Source organism: Pipistrellus kuhlii, unplaced genomic scaffold (genome assembly GCF_014108245.1).
Source record: "Pipistrellus kuhlii isolate mPipKuh1 unplaced genomic scaffold, mPipKuh1.p scaffold_m20_p_9, whole genome shotgun sequence".
In the NCBI taxonomy this organism is placed as follows: domain Eukaryota; kingdom Metazoa; phylum Chordata; class Mammalia; order Chiroptera; family Vespertilionidae; genus Pipistrellus; species Pipistrellus kuhlii.
This window is the reverse complement of record NW_023425595.1, coordinates 17,605,256-17,626,894: the sequence shown is the minus strand read 5'-3', so window position 1 is coordinate 17,626,894 and position 21,639 is coordinate 17,605,256. Positions and strand designations below refer to the sequence as shown.

The window sequence follows — 21,639 nt, the reverse complement described above, 5'->3', positions numbered from 1 at the left end:
TTCAATATTTGTGGATAAAAAGATGATTATTCTAGTATTATAGCTCAAACATCATGAAAATACATTTATAAGAGTCACAAAAATTAATAAGAAATGTGTCCATGTAATTTTCTATTTATTTTCAGATTAATTTTTTAAAGACTGAAGTGGAAAGAAAGAGCAAAATGATCCGTGATCTTCAGAATGAGGTAAGTCATATTTTAGGCAAATTTTATATAAATCAAAGACTATATACAAACATATTTATTTGCCAAGATCTTTGGAGTATTGTTCACATGAACATTTGTCCTTTAGTTATATGTACTAATGGACAGAAACTATAAAATTAAGAATTTCAAAAAGTAGATAATCAACCATTTTTACAAATATTTGATAATGTTATTAGTTCATATATCTCTAGTTCATTTCTCCTTTTAATTATATTTTGCTTGGGAAATATTAAAAATTTATTTTTATTTTGTAAGTTAGTCTACCAAATGACAACATAGGCACTGAAGAAGGAGCATAACCAATGGATGCATGACACTGGGGTTGGGGATGGGTGTGAAGGGATGTGAGGAGGCAGGGTGGGTGGGGGATAGGGAGGCTGGGGGAAGGTCAATGGGAGAAAAAGGAGACATATGTACTACTATCTGTAATACTTTAAACAATAAAATTAAATTTTAAAAAAGAAAGCTAGAAATTGACTTCATGCTGGGAAGAACCAATCTAAAATTTTAAAAAATTATGTATGGATTATAGAATAATATAGCTTTTAACAAAATAAGCTGTAACCACTTTTATTATAACATTTAATATATAAGGAGCCTATAAAAATCTATACACTTTTTTTCTCTTTTAATTACTTCTCTATCTTCTCGTACAAGTGCTTTATTTTTTAAATTCCCCATTGTGTTTATATTTTTACCTCTTTATTCACTTTTTTTCTTGAATGGAAGTAATTATTTAGGACTATTAAAGCATGACTAAGTGATGATACATATTTTATGATCAATCACACTAATTATGGTTTATTTTGAATCTCAAATCAATCACTTTAGCACTTACTAATTTCCTTCCATTTCTTCTATTCTTCCTTTCTTTAATTTTTTGTGTCACTTAAAAGCATTATTCCTAAATGGCTCCCACCTAATGTCAGTGTTAAACTATAGATTTTACAAACGCCTGATGTCAGCATTCAGCATCAGCACTCAATGATATTAAGATGGTTTATCAGATTTGCAAGGACTGAAAGGAATAAAGTAAAGCAAGAAAAATTTAAGTGATTTTCTGATGATTCTATTGTATTTTCATATCTTTCCCATTATTTTTTAGAGTCTTCTTAAGAAAATGTGATGGGATGGACTTGACAATGGTTTCCCTAAAACCTAATTTTTCAAGCTCCTTTGTGGCTTTCTTGTTAATAGTGGAAAATATCAGCAGATAGGTTACCAGAATGTGCTAGGTATAATGGACAATTTCTTGTTTGCTGGTGCCCAGTGAAAGCTCAGTGATAGGGCTAGGTGACTCAAGTCAGTAACTTTCCACAGGTCATTTAAGACAGGGAGAACATTTAAAACAATGTCAACGACAGTATTAATACAGGGGGAAAAGTACATATGCACACATACATACTCACATAAAGCATAAACCCAGTTGTATGATAATGAGAGGATCATGGATTATTTACATCTCTGCATGTCTCATCAGTTAGCTTTTAATCTTAGATAATTTTTAAGAAATCTAGCATTCAGCTAAAGAAGAGCACTTTCAAAATCAAACAGTAATTTATGCATAACAAATACATATAAGGACAAGCAAAATATTTTATTACTGAGAGAGATTTTACAGTATAATATTAATTTTCTAAGTGTGTATGCTAGAATAATTATAAAATAAATACAATTCTGCAAAATTAATGTCTAATTAATATGTTTTTTTATAATTAAATTATAGAGAGCTCACTTTCATAATATTGAAATTTTGCAAGATTAAATTTGATAACCAGAAAAATTTTTTTTTTCTTAAAAATAAGAAAAACCTAATGGTGAGCATATATCATCAACTGAATGGTAAACATAGTAAAACTATATAGACACTATCTAGAATCTATAGACACTATCTGAACTTTTAGTTCAGAAATAAAAAATATTGAAAAATATAAATTGATTAAACAAATATTAAAGATGAGGGTGACAATAGAGGTATAAAGAGAATTTTGGGAGAAGCTTCAAGTCCTCTGAGTGATTCTAAGTGAAATTATCAGTAAGTTCCTAAAGAAGAAAGCATTTTTGAAAAGTTGCTAAAGAATAATGAGAATTTTTTTCTATATATGAAGACAACTATAAAAAAGTCACTCTACGTTAGCACTTAGGGATTTAGTTTTTTAAATTTAAGATGTCCATTGGGGGAGAAATATATATTCATACTTTTAAAAAATACATTTTTTATTTATTTCAGATAGGAAGGGAAAAGGAGAGAGATAGATACATCAATGATGAGAGAGAATCATTGCCCTGACCAGGAATCAAACTAGTGACATCTTGGTTTGGGCAGGGGCATACTATTTTTTTTTTTTAAAGCAAGTGTTATGTAGGGCAGAAAGCATTTTGATTTTTCCATCCATGCAGGTATATGTGTATTAGGTTACATGGGAGCTTGTGACTCAAAGATTGTGAGGCAGATCCCTTCAAACCTAAAATCACAACTATGAAAAAACAAGGGAGAATATAGAGAGCAACTTGGGAATAAAAGAGGAAAGGAAACTCCTTATTACAATGTATGTGATAATGTTTAGCACTTTATAAAGGGATACATAGCTGGCTAATTTTATGTAGATTAATATCAAAATAGTCTATATTAAATTAGTGACCAGACAGAGATCAAAGGGAAAAAGGAAGAAAGGAAAGAAAGAAGGAAGGGAGAAAGGGAGGGAAGGAGGGAGGAAGGACACTTTAAGGGCCATCTCCATTCTCTTGTTTTAATATAGATTCTTATGATTTATTATTTTCCTGAAACTAATTTAAGATAGTTCAAGTTAAGGTTAAAATAAGAAATTATTTTAAAAAGTAATTAAGTCAGAAGCAAGTGGGCCCAGCTCTGCCCAGTGATGGAAATCAGAACCTTGTCAAACCTACTGCCCCTCAGTGGAAGACTTTCCTCTCACAATTTCATGGCTCATTTTTTCTTTTTTTTCTTCCCTCTCAGTTCTTTTGCTCATCTATTCTTTGCATGGCTCATATAATTTTTTATGTTTTCTTTTATTGCTGTTGTTGTAAGTGCCTGGGAGAAAAATCTTGCCACGGGTCAAGTCATTGCCCAAACTGTGGATTTCCAAATAGTTCTAATGGTCATTGACACATATTCAGGCATCTGAGAAATAGAACATGGCTTTTTAAGGGCAATGTGCCAGTTACTATTCTCAGTTGTATAAAAAAGATCCTCTGATCAAAAAGAGTCATGAAGCCACATAGGGATTTCACAAAATGGTTAGGAGCGCTGATTATACAACTTGTAGGCTGAGGTATAGGAAAAACTCCTTAAACATACCCAGAGCTGGTTGTCTCTGCAAAGTTCAGGAAGCTGTGGGCCAGCTTGATGACCCCCATCTGGTATCCCACAGCCCTTTTCCTTGTGCATAAGACAATGGGTAACATCTAAGCACTACTTTCGAATCTACATATTGCAGGGATCATGTCTGATAAGCAAAACCTGTCATGTCTGCTCAGGAGCTGCAATGGAACTTTAGAAATATAGAGGATATATTTTATTTCCAATGTGTTTGCTTTATTTATTTTTCTTAAAACTGGGGGATTAGTACTAAAAAAAAGCTTACACATTGTGAAAACTTTTTCTAATATGTGGTGGCTTGTGTATTAACATTTTTTTAGGGGTAAAGTAAAGTTAGAGTTCACAGTGACCAGCTTTAGTATATGACAGGTAATCATCAAAGTAGTTAAAAAAACATGTGGTTGTAACAGTAATAGAGCATTCAGCTACCATATATGAATAGAGCATGTGTGCATGTTACCATATCTGGTGTATACATAGGGCATCTTGCCTATTTTTATGTGATTTTAACTCTGCTTTTCTCTGAATTATTTTCTCAACTAATGCTGAATCTTTGAAGTTAGAATTTAACCTTCTCTAGAATATTATCATTCACTTTTTAAAAAATCCTCATCCATGATATCCGTTTGCTTGTTCATTTGTTTGTTATTGATTGATTTTAGAGAGAGAAGATGGGAGAAGAAGAGAGAGAAACATTGATAGGAGAGAGAAACATCAGTCAGCTGCGTTCTGTGTTCTGACCAAGGATTGAACTCGGGATCCTTTGGTGCACAGGATGATGCTCCAACCACCTGAACCACTCTGGCTGGGGCTATCACTCACCTTTTTTACCAAACAATCACATAGCCAGGACTCTGTATACAGTGAGAATTAAATTAAGACCACACTTACATCTGTTCTTAGCACATAGGATAATTGAATGTATTAAATAACAAATTTGGACTTTGGAGCTGATTTACCTAATTTGCTATTTTTTCTACAATGAGAATGCTTAGAAACCCTGCAAGATAAAAAGATTGCTATTAGGTAATCTCTGACCATCCTGAAAACATATGATAACAGAAAAAAATATAGGTGCATATGTATATTTTTCAAATGAGAGGGAACTCATGACTAAAACTAAAAAAGTAATACAGTTAATAACCTCCAATCTGGAGAAAAATCTAGTAAGTTTTAAGAAGAAACCCTATTTTGGTTCAACTCTTGTGGCTATAAATCTTTCCAAAATAAATTATTTCTCCTTGCCTCAGTAAGCACACTTAAGTAGAGATGATGAGATATTTCCTAATATAATAGAGTGCTTCAGGGTCATCATTCTGAAAATGGATTCTCATGCCTACCTGTAGGTGAATTGGTATATGAATTTGAGTAAAATATATACTGAGTCCAGGACATGCCTGAGATGTTTTTTAAGTAATTAATTCCATTGCAATCTTTTCTCTTTATTTCTGCTTATTTGCCTTTTTACATTATTATTTAGAGAAGGTATTGTCAACTGGTTATCCTAGTTAATTGTGTATTCAGTATTTAAAGTTTACTATAATTCATCTGTATTAAGTGCTTGGACTATTGTAATAGTACCACAAACTTGGTAGCTTTGAACAACAGAGATAACTCTCAGTTTCTAGAGCTAGAAGCCTAAAATCAGTGTCATTGTGCCATACACCCTCTGGAATTCTGGGAGCAGTCCTTTTTAGCATCTTCCTATTTTCTGGTGTTTCCTAGCAATGACTGACGTTCTTTGAGTTGTCAAGAACCTCTGCTCACATCTTCATATGGCCTTCTCTGTGTGTTTCTATCTTTGAATGTCCTCCCTTTGTCTTGTACAGATACCAGTAATTGAATTTAGGGCCAATTCTAACCAGTGTAACTTGGTTCCATCTAATTACATGTGCAAATACCCTATTTCCAAATAAAGTCACATTCTGAAGTTACAGGAGAACATGAATTTTGGGGTAATACTAATCAAACCACTTCATCATCAATGCCATTTTGTATATTCCAAGTAAACAGCTTAAGATTTTTTTTTTGAACAGGCAAGGGGGCAATGTTTTATTAGATATAAATCTTTCTATAGAAGTACTCTAATATTACTTATTTAATTGCATATATAAGATTTATTTGTGTGGATATTCTTTTTTAGAATAAACAGATCATTTAATTCCCAATCTTGTTCAACCTTGCGCTATATTCCTAGGGGATATACATATTATCAAATTTCAATTATATAAAACAACCTCTGACCATAAAGAATGTAAAGAACAGAATATTATAGAATAGGTAATATTTTCCATGTAACATATGATACAATACTAATTACCAAAATTATACAAAATAACTGCAATAAAAACATATTGAAATGAGTATTTTAGAATAAAGTATTGTAAAAAGGCAGATAAGGGCAATAGTTACTAAATGTTTCATTGAAAGGATTGTTTTTGAAAGGAATAAAAGGATTAGAATTTATAGCCATTCATGATTAAGATAACAAATATAAAAAGGTGGATGCTTCAAAAGTTCCTATGCAAATGAAAAGGTTGTTAGTTGTTTATTTTTTTGTAAAGAAAATAGTTAAATTTGATTGTGGTGAATTCAATTTCAGTCCAGCTTATTTGAAAATCAATACTGTAACTACATGTTATAAGAAGGTGTTGGGGCTGCCAATCTGATTGCTATGGCCAAAACATAATACACAGGAAAATAAATATGAAAATGTCTGCTATCTGATACAACTGCATCAGTGAACTTTGTACTTTGCAAGGACACAGAATTTTTACTCAGCCTTTCAGATGTAAGCCAGGACTTTATTGGAGATTAGGATCTACCTTAATGTTTATTTTATTTAGTGTTGCAAGCCATTGAGTATGCCAAGTTTTAATTTCCTGCTACAGAATATTGGTTTGATGCCAACACTGTAAACAATTTTAGGAATCATTCTCAGTTGAAATCGTGTGACTTATGCTCTTGAATGCATCTGTGCCACTGTTTCCATTCTCCCATTGAAAATTATCTGGTGTTCTCTGTCATGCTTCAACTAAAAGGAAAGGTTTGATTTTTTATTCAAGTCTTTTGTAAACATTACTTTATATGTTTTATGTACTTCAGAATACTGTTAATTTTGTAAATGAAAAAACAATGCCTATCAGACATTTAGCATATATTTAAACATTTAGCTCTTACCAAGTAGAATAATCATCATAACTATTGTCATGGGCTTCTGTGGTAAAATTAAGACATCAATAAGCAATGCTAGCTCTATCTGATTTGGCTCAGTTGATAGAGCATTGACCTGTGGACTGAAGGGTCCCAGGTTTGATTCCGGCACATGCCTGGGTTGCGGACTTAATTCCCAATGGGAGCGCGTGCAGGAGGCAGCTGATCAAATCTATCTCTCTCTCCCTCTTCCTTCCTCTCTAAAATCAAATAAAATATATTTAAAAATAAGCAATACTATAGACAAGTAAATATTTCTTAGGAAATGATTCTAAACAAATAAAGATGTACACCAAAAAGCTCCATTTTGTACTTAAATAAAAATATCAAGTTCCCAAGTGATGCCAATCCAGCCAGTGTCTGCACTGCACTGAGATTATCAGGGCTCTGAACAAGTGCTGTGCAATGTCCATGTGCTGGATATTGCACAGCACTTAAAGATCATTTAGAGAACTTCTTTTTTTTAATATATTTTATTGATTTTATTTTTACAGAGAGGAAGAGAGAGCTAGAAACATCAATGGGATGGAAACATCAATCAGCTGCCTCCTGCACACATCTTACTGGGGATGTGCCCATAACCAAGGTACATGCTCTTGACCAGAATGGAACCTGGGACCTCTCAGTTCACAGGCTGACATTCCATCCACTGAGCCAAACTGGTTAGGGCTAGAGAACTTTTTTATACACTGAATGGCCAAATTATTATAATCTCTGAACACATAATAATCTGGCCATTCAGTGTATATCCTATATAATAAAAGGCTAATATGCAAATTGTCCCCTCAACCAGAAGTTTAACCCCTGCCAGGCTGGCCAGACCCCATCCATGCACAAATTCATGCTGTGGTTCTCTAATAAATATACATATACATACACACACACACACACACACACACACACACACACACACATACACACACACACACACACACACATATATATATATATATATATATATATATATATATATATATATATATATATATATATATTAGCCACACGCACACACACACAGAGTAGCTAGATTATTATGTGTTCAGATATTAAAATAATCTGGTCTCTCTGTATATAGATATCTGAAAGCTGTTTAGAAATTCAGTCTCAATACATGTGATTGCCAAGCCATCTGTATTTCTTGCATTTAGGTAAAAAGAGATTCTATTATTTAGGTGTGATCACAGAAAGGATGGGGAAGCTATTGACTTGGCAACCCCAGAGCGCTGTGAAGAGAAATCTTCCAGAGCAGCTTTTGTAGACCAGGAGCGAAAGCACTGAGGGCACCTGTAGAGGATACACCACAGCCTATCTTGGGACTCATGCACTCCAATTGGCCAAGATAGAGCAGGACAACTGATTGAGAAGTCTGAGGCATGAGAAGTCTGAGGCAAGCCATAGGAGTAGTGGTGAGAGTGGAAGTTTTTAGTTTTTATTCCTTCTTTGGTGAAATATTTTTACATTTTATATATATACCGTGTTTCCCTGAAAATAAGACATCTCCAGAAAATAAGACCAAGTGCAACTTTGGGAGAAAAAAATTAATATAAGACACTGTCTTATTTTCGGGGAAATAGGATCCTATTTCCCCGAAAATAAGACAGTGTCTTATTTTATGTATATATAATCACAAGTACTTACTGGGTATCTACTATATGATAGGCACTGGGTCCCTAAATGGCATTGATAGTTGTGATTCAGGAGGAAGATGAAGGGGAGCAAGAGGTGGAGGAGGAGGGAGGAGGAAAGAAAGGTAAGACAGTTATACAACAGTATAAGTTTTATGACTATAGACTTTGAGACAAATGTGAAACTGATCACCTAACTGCTTCTTTAAAAAAAAATAGATTTTATTGATTTTTTACAGAGAGAAAGAGAGAAGGATAGAGAGCTAGAAACATCCATGAGAGAGAAACATCAACTAGCTGCCTCCTGCACCCCCCCTACCAGGGATGTACCCACAACCAATGTACTTGCCCTTGACCGGAATTGAACCTGGAACCTTTCAGTCCATAGACCGAGGCTCTATCCACTGAGCCAAGCTGGTTTCAGCCTAACTGTTTATTATCTTTTGATGTACATCTTGTGAGCTTTATATATTTTTTCCTTTGGTAAAAATATTTCACTAAAGAAGGATTAAAAAATTTCGCTGTCACTGGTACTCCTGTGGCTTGCTTGCAGGTTACATGTGTAATTGCATTTCTTGGTGGCAAGCCCTTTTATATGCATGATTTCACTTAGTCTGAACAATCCAAATGTCAAGCAGAACACATGCCAAATGGAGGGGAGAGGTGAGGAAAAATCAATCTTATAGACTTTCCCAACTGCTTCATTTCATGGAGCAGGCAGAGTGGGGAAGGAACTAGGTACTCAGAGTTCCCTTTCTTTCAAGGTTCTTTTCTTTTCTCATTCTACCTACTCTCATGACTATAGACTTTGAAACAAATGTGAAACTGACCACCTACCGTATTTTCAGGCATATAAGACGACACTGTGTTCTAGTAAAAAGCCTGCTCAGATTGGCCAGAGTCAGAGAGGTGGTCTATTAAAAAAAGAATTGGTGTTGCCTCGGAAGTGGGGGGTAGTCTTATACAGCAAATATAGGCCTAAACCTATGTTTTAAATGTAAAATTAGGGGGTCATCTTATACGCCGGAAAATATGGTAACTGTTTCTTATCTTTCTAAATTTCACATGCATGTGACTGTTGTTTAAACTCACTATTCTTTCCACAGCTGTGAGAACATAATTTTTTTTTTATTCTTCTGAAAGCTGTTTTTTTCATGTTGGATGTCACACCAGTCATATTCCCATGGATTCTTTGAGATAAGATGATGCCTTTGTTAATGTAGTGGAGAACTGCTAAACAGAACTAACAGAATTTTATCACTTTCTCTCACAATTCACACTTACCTGATATATGTAGTTTTTGGATCTAAGGTAAAAAAGCAAACCTATAGTGGTTTTTAAAAGTTAAAGAAAGGATTAAAAATCTTATTTACCAATTGATATTGCATTTCCAAATTAGATTCTAATATTTTTCAAGTTTGAGGAACAAAGATTTCTTATCTAAACAACTGTGCTAGTGTGTATTTTAAATTAAGAAAAAGAGAAAAAAATAGCTCTCTCATACAGTAATTGTTGAGTATTTGACCACTGAGAGATAGTTTGATGAGATAAGTTTTATTTCTTAATCTGTATACTGAAAGTAGTTCTTATAGACAATCTCAAAAGGTCCATGCACAGCATACATTTTTCAGATTTAATAGCACAAATTTTATGTTGTTTGTTTTATACATATATGCCACATATCAATTGTCTGATACTCACTGCCTCCCCTGGTCACAAGTTTAATTGAATATAAGATAGTGTGGTGGAAATAGCCATATGTTCACCAATGTCCATTTTCTCAGTCTTTCATTGGTAAAAGAATTAGTGAGTTTTAGCTGAAAATTTAAATCTATTCAGTTAGGGATTAAACTTACTAGCCTCTTTTGAAGTTAGTTAGGGCCACATGACTATTTTTTAGGAGATAAATATATAAAAAGAAAAGAAAACAAACAAAAACAACCCTCTGAGTTCATTGCTATATATAAAAGAGAAAACTATAATTGTTTTTCTTGATAGTTACTTCTTTTTCACTAACTACCTGGTGTATACCTTTATTCACTATGACTAAATGACAAAGTCTTGTTCAAACTGGGAACTAACTTTTTTATGTCCATTTTTTTTATTATAAGATCTGCTCTATATCTTATTGAAATGCCTTCTAATCTTATAATCTTATCTTTGTCTTTTTTTTTTTTTTTTTTTTTTTTTTTTTTTTTTTAATGATCTTGCTCCAATAAGGCAAAGTATTGTCTTCCTATCTGGATCATTATCATTCAACTAGTGGCCTGGTGCATGAAATTCATGCACATTAAAAGTGAGATCTAGAGTCAATTCCCAGCCCACCCACATGCACCTCAAAATTTCGTGAGTCCCAAAACCAGGTGTCCCACTCCCCCATTGGGCTAGATCCAGACTATGCCAGTCCAACCTTGTCAAGCCCCTCCAAGACGGGGGGGTATGGCCTGAGATCCCCCAGATGGGGTGGGGGACATAGCCTGAGATCCCTGTCAAGCCCCCACTGGGATGGTGGCACAGTCTTAGGTCTCCCATGAATTCCCACTGGCAGGGGGATGAAGCCTCACGTCCCCCATTAAGCCCTGCTGGGCGGATGATGCAGCCTGAGTTCCCCCAACCCAGCACTGGGATGCACCTGAGGTCCCCTGTCAAGCCCCACCAGGCAGGGGAGCACAGTCTCAGGTTCTCTGGACTGGTGCTGGGTGTGTGTGCAGCCTGAGGCCCCCCATTAAGTCCTGTCAGGCTGGGGCCGTCGCCTCAGGTCTGGCCTGGTGCTGGGACCAGGGTCCTGGACCTGAGGTCCGCTGGTGTGGCACCAAACAGGGGGTGAGGCCTGAGGTCCCCCAGCCTGATGCCAGGGTGCAGGGCATGGCCTGAGGTCCCCTGTCAAGCCCCACAGGGGCAGGGGAGGGCGTAGCATCAGGTCCCTGCTAATTTTTCATTAAGGCTCCTTAAGGGAACTTGGCCTCAGCTGTGGGTATAGCCATTTTTGTGACTGAGTGATGGTCAATTAGCATATCCCCTCTTTATTAGATAGGATGTTTGTGAAAGGCTTTGCCCCATCCCTATACTCTGTCAGGGGTAGATCAATGCCCCCACTGTGTTCTGCTACTGCTCCACACTTCTGACATTGCAAGTTACCACACGGCATCACACTTGTGTAAGGTGGGGAAGGGGAAGTACCTCTTTGTTCTATATTTATCCCTAGTTCCTAATGTAGTGCAGGACACATAGTAAGTCTTTATTTATTTATTTTTTTAAATATATATACACATATATACATATATACATATACACACACATATATATATCAATATCAATATATATATATATATATATATATATATATATATATATATATATATATATTATTGATGTTTTACAGAGAGGAAGGGAGAGAGATAGAGAGCTAGAAACATCGATTAGAGAGAAACACCAACCAGCTGCCTCTTGCACACACCCTACCGGGGATGTGCCCGCAACCAACATACATGCCCTGACCGGAATCGAACCTGGGGGACCTTTCAGTCCGCAGACCGATGCTCTACCACTTAGCCAAACCGGTTTTGGCATAGTAAGTTTTTAATAACTAACTAATGAATATCTAACCTGAGGTATACATGTTTATGCCATATAAAGGTAAATGACTTACCTTTTTCCTTTCCACAGCAAGCAATATTCATTGTTTAGCAATAATGAATCATAATTTCTCATCAGTCAGTTTTATCACAAGAGCAGTCTCTTTCTCCAAAGGCATGTGGTCAAACAGCTCCTCTGAAGGTGTATTTCTCTACTTAACTTTCTTCTCTTGCATTTATGTCTATTCCCTTCTCTTCCCCTTCATTCTCAAAGTTGTTACAGCTTCAATAGACTGAACTACCTCTTACAGTTTCCTTCACACTCCTTACATCTTGACAAATATTCCCTCAATTAAATCTACACAAAATAATCTTATTTTGATAGTCCCATCTGTTTCCTGATGGGAGTCTGATTAGTAAACAAGTTATAATAAGCAAGTTTTAAATTCTCCCAGCATTTATAGCAATCTGTCTGCATTGTGACCGATTTAGTCTGCCTTCACTCATTATGCTGGTTGGGTTACCCACACTTCCATCACCAGTCAGTGCCTACACTTGTGTTTTGGGTCCAAATCCACTTATACTCAAGGATGTCTAATTATTATCTCTTCTCTTTTATGCATCACTGATCTCTCTCTCTCTCTCTCTCTCTCTCTCTCTCTCTCTCTCTCTCTCTCTCTCTCTCTCCTTTTTGTATATTCTTTTATTTGAAAAATTGAAGCATAATTAGGTTTTTTTTTTCCCTTAAAGCCATAGATACCTTATCTTTTCTGTTATTTTAATCTGCAGTCAATTTTTATCACGACAAGGGAATTCTGAGCTACATTAAATCACAATGCACAAGGGATATTCAGCTCAGAGTATTCAGATGGGAAGTGCTGACTTCCCTATGCAGATTGGATTTACGAATTATAGCCCCCTGTCTCTCCTGCCTGGTGAGCATCCCTTCCCCCCTGCATTAGGAGAGGGAAAGAATTCCCTAGCTTGGGAAGAACAGAGTAAAGGAAAGAATAAGCTGCTTATCTGGCTTCAGGAGTGGATCCAAGATTCATTTTCCATAAAAATAGTGTCAATAGTGAGCAGGAGTGGCCAAAGCAATTCCACTAGTACAAGAAGTGGACAGAATAGCTAGACTTATTTTAACTGGGTAAGCTTTCCTTCCTGTGTGCTTATCATTAATTCTAAGGGAAAAGAAATTTCTGAGGGGCAAGCCATTAGAGACTAAATTGCATTACAGTAGTAGAAGCTTCAAGCACTAGAGAGAGAGCGTTTCATCATTGCAAGGTGTTTCATTGTGATAGTTTTCTCTTTCTGCTCCTCCTCTGGCATCATCACCTTGAAAATAAGTAACCCCAACTGAGCCCTTTTAGTGCACCAGTCATTATTCTAAGTGCTTTAGCTACTTGAGCTCACTCCATTATCACAAGATTACTATGAGTAGAAATTTTTATCATTGTATAGAGAGGAAACTGAGGGACACAGTGGGAAGAAACTCATGCAAGGTATTCACTTAAAACCAGGCCATCTGACTTGACCTTGTTTTCCCAGAAAGGAATTAGCTATTGAGTCTCAAGTCTTATTGAAATGAGTTCAAGTATTCACTCCTCCAAGTACTAACTTTGTGACTATTTTAAACCTACGTAAATAGCATCTGGAATCTCTGTTTCTTTATTAATAAAATGGGATATATAATAATAGCTATTCCTAATAAATTGGATAAGTCATTGTTATTCTTGGCAGTGATAGTTACTATTGGGATACAAAACTAATACCTTAATATTATTATTTTTAACCAGAGAGAGTTAAACAAATTTAATATTCCTTGAAGGTCATGCATTGAGAATATTTTGCTGATTAATTGCAATTAATTCTCTAAATGAGAATTTTAATACAATTGCTTAATTAATTTAGCTAATTAAACAAACCTAGACATTACCAGGAAGAAAGCAAGGCAAGATTCCAGATTTGATTTTTTAAAATTCCACTTTAAAGACTCTGGTAACCTTCCTTTTCCTTTGTCTTTCTTTCTTTCTTTCTTCCTTTGTATTTTAACTTCTTTATTGATTAAGGTATTACATATTGTCCTCATCCCCCCATTACTTTCCCAACCTCCCCCAATCATGCCCTCACCCCTTTGGTGTCTGTGTCCACTGGTTAGGCTTCTGTGGATGCATACAAGTCCTTTGGTTGATCTCTGTCTTGCTTTCAATATATTGCTTTCCACCATCCCTACTTTTTTTACTTTCTGAAGGTAATAGCATTAAAGGATTAACCCTTTGTGAAACAGAACTTATAATAATAGCAATAGAAATAAAAACAATAATGGACATTTCATTATTGTTTGTGAAGCATTTTCACTTACATAATCATTTTCAATTGTAAATTAACAATTTAACCATGCAAACACCTGATGACAATATGGGTACAATGGTCATGTTGTTAAGTCCAACTACTTCCAGTAAATTTTTGGGCTTGACAGTATAAATTCTAATAATGTTTAGCCTATGTCTCTGTAAAGGTCACGGACATGTTATCTTGTATTTATTTAAGTTTCTGACTAGATTTACAGTGTACTCAGTTACGAAGGTTAGCAAATTCCAATCCTCACCTAACCTTTCCTGTAGATATGGTCTAATACAATAAGGTTTAGAAAATTTAATTCTTTCTTTGCCAATGTGTAAAATGGGAAAAACAGTTTTCATATCCAACATCTAACCCCAAAGTGCAACACCACGTTTCCTGGTATAGAGAAGCATTAGGATGCACAGCTAAAAATCTAACATCTTTATTTAATCAAAGCTCTTCTATAGAATGAATCTGCAATGCACATTGGAGGAACATCCTGTCTGGTTCATGTCCTAATGAAGAATTGAATTGTGTTTATTGTATATACTGATCTTCACATTTAACACCATTCAAAATGAAGTTGAATATTTACAATTTTTAACCCTAATGTACTGAGCAGGCCATTGTAAAATCCCAGCTATCAATTCTAAAATTAAGAAAAAGATTTTCAGTTTAAATTTTATGTATGTACATTTCAGTATAGGATAGTTAATTACATAAAATGATTACAGTTATAATATAGCCAATTCATCTATTGACTTTAACACATTAATTAATGCTCAGTGTCATGTTTTACATGTCCCTCTATTTGAACAAAAAAATTTCCTACATGAAAAGTATGTTGAGAAAGACCTACAGAAATAGGGATATTTTAATATTGGATTCTCCTTCCTTCTATCATATGAGGGGAACAGAATTAGGTCTGGCTAGAAATTTTCATCAGTAAAATTAAAGAAACAAAATGAACACTGACATTCTGAGTTATGTAAATGACCATGGGATAAACTACCAATGGACTATAAAGCTAAAAGATGATTTTACTAAAGAGAGAGATAATTTTTCTTTAGAAACTGTTCCAAGAGGTAGTATGTCAATTTAGAATCATTATGGCTTAAATAAGAGATGAAGAAAAAGTTTGTAATGATTTATAGTCCACTTAATTTCAGAAAATTGGTGAAGTCAGTCCTTTTAGAAAGAGAAAATATAAATCTTTACATTATCACCTGGTCATTAGCATGTTTTTATATTAAGAACAGATGGCATGGTTTATCAGGCAAAGCAAAGGTTTAATATCAAAGAGAGATCAATGTTGCACTATGAAAGTTCTGTGACTTATGAAATGCATGATTCTAAAGCTGTTTCAAATCATTTTTGCCAACATGCAAATTAAAAAACATATACGTAGGTGAAAAAATAAAATGCGAATTAGCTTGAAAATTTTTATTAACCTCAAGTCATTCAAATGTGAATTTGGAAGGGGATAGTCTTTCTAACCTTGCAAAACTGCTGAGGAAACAGACTAGCAGTTTGCTGATATGTCATATGTGACCAATTAGTTAGTTTCCTATTGTAAATGTTCACTTTGGGCGTTCTATTTCCATTCCCATTTCATTATCTCACTTGAACATGCCACCCTGAATTCCAAGGACACATTTTCCTCCTTCATTGTATTTTCTATATACAGAAGTCCTTTCCCCCTCAATTTGTACTCAAGTGTTTGGGAGAAATAGAATGCACAAGAATAGCAGAGGCAATTCTTAAGGTGAACAGAAAATGAATAATGGGAAATAAACAAATGAGAATTAGCTTTCTTAAAATTAGGAATTTTTAATTCCTTGATTAAAACATTTATAAAATTTTCAGAATTGATATCTATATTGGTTAAACATCAGGAAGTGAAAGGAGAAACTTAATCAGCAGACACACGATACACAAAACAAACAACACAGATCAATTTTGTTTATAGACTCATCAATATTGCTATTGCCTTTTTCTTGAGTTATATTCTACACTTAGTTGCGCCATATGAACCTGCCATTTTGGGTTAAAAGGAATTTGAAATAGCAGTTTCATATGGCTTAAACTAGAAGATGAAATAGAGCTGTTTTCAAGGACCTTCATAAAGATAAAAGCTGTTATTTTCTTTCCGAATGGAATTACATATAAGGTGATTAATATAATTTGTAAAGTTTTAGGACATTTTATTTAATGTTTAACTAATACTTCATTTAATTCAATGTATATTACTTAGTACTTATGTGAGAATTGAAAAACACTATTTAACAGAACAGTTGATATAACTGCTCTCATAAAGCTTATATTCTAGTGGCTGAGAGAAAATTTAAGATACTTAAATAAAACAGATATATAGTTTGTTATAAAATGAAAAGTGACAAGGACACACATAAAGCAGGGACAAGGATTTTGTGTGAGAGAGTGGGGTCACAATGAACAAAGGTGGTCTGTTAAGCACTCAAAATGCCATGGGCTTTTGCAGTGCATGCTCAGTGTCACTGATCTGCCACTCAAACTGCTGACATGGATCAGAGGTCCATTTGCAGCTCCCATGGAATCCATGGAGTCTCATCTTGCAACTTTTCTGAGTCCTGAACCAAAAGCTCATGGTACACAGCAGCTTCTTCTGTTGAAGTTAGAGATAGGGAGCAATAGACATGGGTCTCCCTGGTTTACATGTGTTCCAGTTGGCATTTGCAGTTTTTTGGTTGTTCTTGAAGGCTCACCTTGTTTTGCTTTTAGCTTTCTTACTGACTTCCAGTCCTGGTGTCTTATTGTGATTTTAGGCTCATCACCACATATAAGAGCTTTTCATAGACTACTTTACTGGCTCTCATATTGTGAGAGGTTTAGTCCCTAAAATAAATCTCATAGTCCATGCCATTTTACCCTGGTTTTGCTTTCTTTTTTGAATACCAGTTAAGACATTAATCAATCTCTGATATCTAAGAAGCCTCTCAGATGTAGAATGTCCACACTTGAGTTCCTGATGCCTTCTAGCACAGACTTGCTTCCCTCACAGTCTTATCCAACACAGTTAATGATAACTTTATTCTTCAGTTGTTCGGCCAAATACATGGAGTCATCTTTGATGGCTCTCCTTTATGTGCACCTTGTCATTCTGCAAATCCTGGCCGCTCTATCTTTAAGGTATATCCAGTACATAAGCCTGTTGTTCTTTCCTTCTGTGGCATTCCACTGTGGATCTTGCCACCATCATGTCCTACTTGGTTCAGTTGAGATCATCCACAGAGAGTCAGTGCAGATAAAATAGAGTAGGGATCCAAGAGATACTTCAAGGTTTTGAGAGTAGGCAATGGAAAGATCAGTGAAGGAAACTGCGAAGGAAGAGCTGTAAGAGGGTAAGTTCAAGTAAACACAAGACCCTAAAAATCCACCTGAAACATCAAACAAACAGGTGATTTGATCATTTGCCATCTCTCCCCAGGACTAATGAAACTACTTCACTGGGAATGTGGCTGTAGTGTTTCCTCAGACTTGCTTACCAAGGTATAATAAAGAGTGCATGGCAGAGCCATCCATATAGCATCATTCAGTGGTAGAAATTTCTGAAATAGATTCTTCATGTTATTTTATTAGAGTGATTGCAGGGTGATGTTTGATGTAAAAATCAAAATAGTTACAATGAACAACATTTCTCTCCACATTTCTATGGATATTTTAAAATGTTCCACATCACCTTGAGATCCTTATTTATTAAGTCCACAGGTCAGTGGAAAAGCTTACCAAGAATTAAGGGGAAATAAACACCTGTATTGAAAAAGCCATTTTCAATTTTCCTGCTCCTGAGCTCATTGTTTGCTACTAAATACCTATCAACTCATGCCATATGAGTGATCAGTTGCCATTTGCCAGTTGTTCTTACACATAACAAGCTATTCCACAGACTGCACTTCTATTTCTAGCTCCCCAAATGAGTCACTTAACCTCTTTTTACTCCACAGGACAGGGATGCATTATTCCTTGGCATACCTCGTAATGTGAATATTGGTGAGATAATATTTGCAAATCTAATTGAATGTCTCACATACAACAAAAGGTGAAATTAGATACTTCCTGTGGGCTTGCATGCATAAGGGGTGAAGGGAGATTATTATTATTTTTTTCAACTGGGAAGGAAACCCAATGCTATATGTTTGCCCAACTAAAGCATTTAAGGAAAGTGCCATGTGTTCCTAGAAATTGCTAGTGACTAGTGATACTCTCACTAGGCATATGTGTGTATACCTTTCTTAAATACAAACATGAAATGATTAAAGTAAACCTGAGAATCTGGTTCTTTGGAAAACAATTTTCATATTTCTGTGGTGGTTTATGCTACACGTTATATTATGCTATCCAGGTAATCACTTGGAAATTACTCAAGTCCTTTTCTTTCTCCACAGTTACTCCCTCTCCAAATCTTACTACTCTTTCTCTCTCCTCAGCATCTTGCTAAATATCTATATCACTACACTGAAGCTGTTTTATTTCAGACTGCCACTATTTTTTTAAATGTTTACTCATGTGGTCATCTCCTATCCAATCACCTGACCTACAGTCTTATATTTCCCCATTTCTTTATTAATATGCATGGTATGCACAGTCCTCCATGTTTGGTTCCTGTTTCTTTTATCTAATCCTATGTTGGCCACTCCCCAAATAAAGCTTTTGTTCCAGACATGCTGAATTACATAGTGCTATTTTGCATTTCTGACTTTCAAATACTTATTACCTGAGATATGTCTTCCTTCTACCATGGAAGACAGTAGAGTATAGTAGATAGGAGCTAAATTTTTAATCGCTAAATATAGTATAATGGATCTGTATCAGATGGGAATACTGAGAGGTCTCTACTCAGGGGTACAGTTGGTCTGTTTTAACATATCTGCAAATTCTCTTTTCATTCTAACAAATAAATTTATGACTTTTTTGAGACTGATAGTTCTATCTATAATAATAAAGCATAATATGCAAATCAACAGAATGACCTTCTAGGTGAAGCCAAGGTCAGGGGCTGCAGCCACAAGATCAAGTCAGCTGCCACAGCTGTGAGGGAGAGATCAAGACAACTTCTTTGTCTGGGAAGGCCTACTCTTGCACGAATTTTGTGCATCAGGACTCTAGTTTACATATATAATTACTGGACTCATTATATATGTGACTCATCTGGGGACCAGAAATAGGAGCTCAGTCTGAGGAATAGCTTGTTATGTGTAAGGGCAACTGGCAAATGGTAACTGATCACTCATATGGCATGAGTTGTTAGGTATTTATTTACTAGTGATTTTTTTTAAAATTTATTAAGCATTAACATTCTGTATCCCTCTGATAGTGACATTCTGAAAAGATAGAAGTTTAGATTCTAGCAATGAATGGTTGGATTAAGTGGAAATAAGTATTTGTAGGCTCCTTAGAGCATGATTTCTAAATTGGAGACAACCTAGTGATGAACAAATATGGTGCACTTAAAACATTTTATCATTTATATTGGAAAAATATTTTGATGGAATTTAATAATACTAATAAGTTATATACATGTTATATATAATGCATACACAGATGATATTAAAATAGTCCCACAAAATATGGCAATAGAGAAAAATATATTTTCCCAACACAAAGTTGATTTATATAAAAACTGATGCTATGAAATTAAAGTCTGGATTCAGAATTTGCTCCATTATTCAGTGATTTGGTAAGCACAGTGTGAAGTGCTTTACAAACATCAATTATCTCCCTCAATTCTCAGGACACCACTGGGGTTGGTACTATAATTAACTCCACTCTGCAGGTGATAAGTGACTTATAGGACATGTACATGACACACTTTATGTTAATAAAGTTTGCTTTTTCAACATGTGGTAAGTTTAAAACTGTTTTTTAATATTTTATGATATTCATATAAATATTTAAATTAAATCTAAGAAAGAATGAGTTTATTACTAATATTCTATCACATGCTTTAATTCCTGAACATAAGGATTAAATTTAGAAAAATAAATTCTGCCCTAGCTGGTTTGACTGAGTGAATAGAGAGTCAGCCTATGGCCTGAAGGGTCTCGTGTTTGATTCTGGTCAAAGGCACATGCCTGGGTTGTGGGCATGATTCCCAGTAGGGGTTGTACAGGAGGCAGCCAGTCAATGATTCTCTTTCATCATTGATGTTTCTATCTCTCTCTCCCTTTCCCTTCCTCTCTGAAATCAATTATATATATTTAAAAAAGATAAATTTTTACAGAATTATTTGAAATCAATATAGCATAATGGTTATGTGCTATAATTTCAGACATTCATATTCAAATTCTATTATTTGATAATTTAGTAACTAATCCTATTTCACTGATGGTCACTTTAATCATCTCTAAACTGAGAATAATAGTATTTCAATTTTACACATTTTTGAGCAATAAATGGTTATCATTAATGATAATGAACTTCTTATTGAGATGCAACAAAATATAAAAACTAAGATAGGCTTATCTTTAAAAATTGGATTTCAGATTCTAACTCTGCCACTTACTAGTATAGCTAGATAACCAGGGGTATCATATAAAGGCATAAACTTTGCCTAATTTAAAAATAGGGTAATTTATCTAATAAAAGTTATAGAGCTAAGGTGCACAGACTTGAAATCTGAAATTCAAATTTCAAAAGATCTTTCTGTCCTCAAGGCTCACATATTTTCCAATTAAGCTACAAAGATTGGGAAGACAAGATTTTGCTGAACAAATTTAATTCAAAATTGCCTAGGAGTTGGAATTTTCTTTGCTGGGAAAAAAAAAAAAAAAAGCTAAGAAATAAAAGGCTGATATTTTTCTTTTTAAAAAAATTTAATATTTTTATTTAATTTATTGAGATGATATTAGTTAATAACATTAAATAGATTTCAGGTATACAACTCTATCATACAGCATCTGTGTATTGTGTTTGTGTTCATCACCCCAAGTCAAATCTCCTTCCATCACCGTTTATATCCTTTATCCTCCTTTATCTCCCCCATCCCCTTTCTCTCTTTTAATTACCAGTTTTGTTTGTGTCAATTAGATATTTTTTACTGCTTAATCCCTTCACCTTTTTCACCCAGTTCCAAACTTCCTTTCCCTCTAACAGCTGTCAATCTGTTCTCTGTATCTATGAGTCTGCTTCTATTTTGTTTGTTAGTTTATTTTGTTCATGAAAGTGAAATCGTATGGTACTTGTGTTTCTCTGACTGGCTTATTTCACTTAGAGTAATACTTTCCAGGTCTATGAAGACTATTACAAGAAGTCAGATTTCCTCTTTTCATGGCTGAGTAGTATTCCATTATGCAAAT

At 34.8% G+C, this 21,639-nt stretch overlaps 1 protein-coding gene across 1 annotated transcript in view; it reads left to right on the top strand.

Moving 5' to 3' along the window:
* The window catches only part of LUZP2 (leucine zipper protein 2), a 278,267-nt gene that overhangs the window by 159,242 nt on the left and 97,386 nt on the right, over positions 1-21,639 (top strand). Inside the window, 1 exon segment of the mRNA XM_045577714.1 lies at positions 126-188. Within this exon segment, the coding sequence (XP_045433670.1) occupies positions 126-188 (63 nt within the window).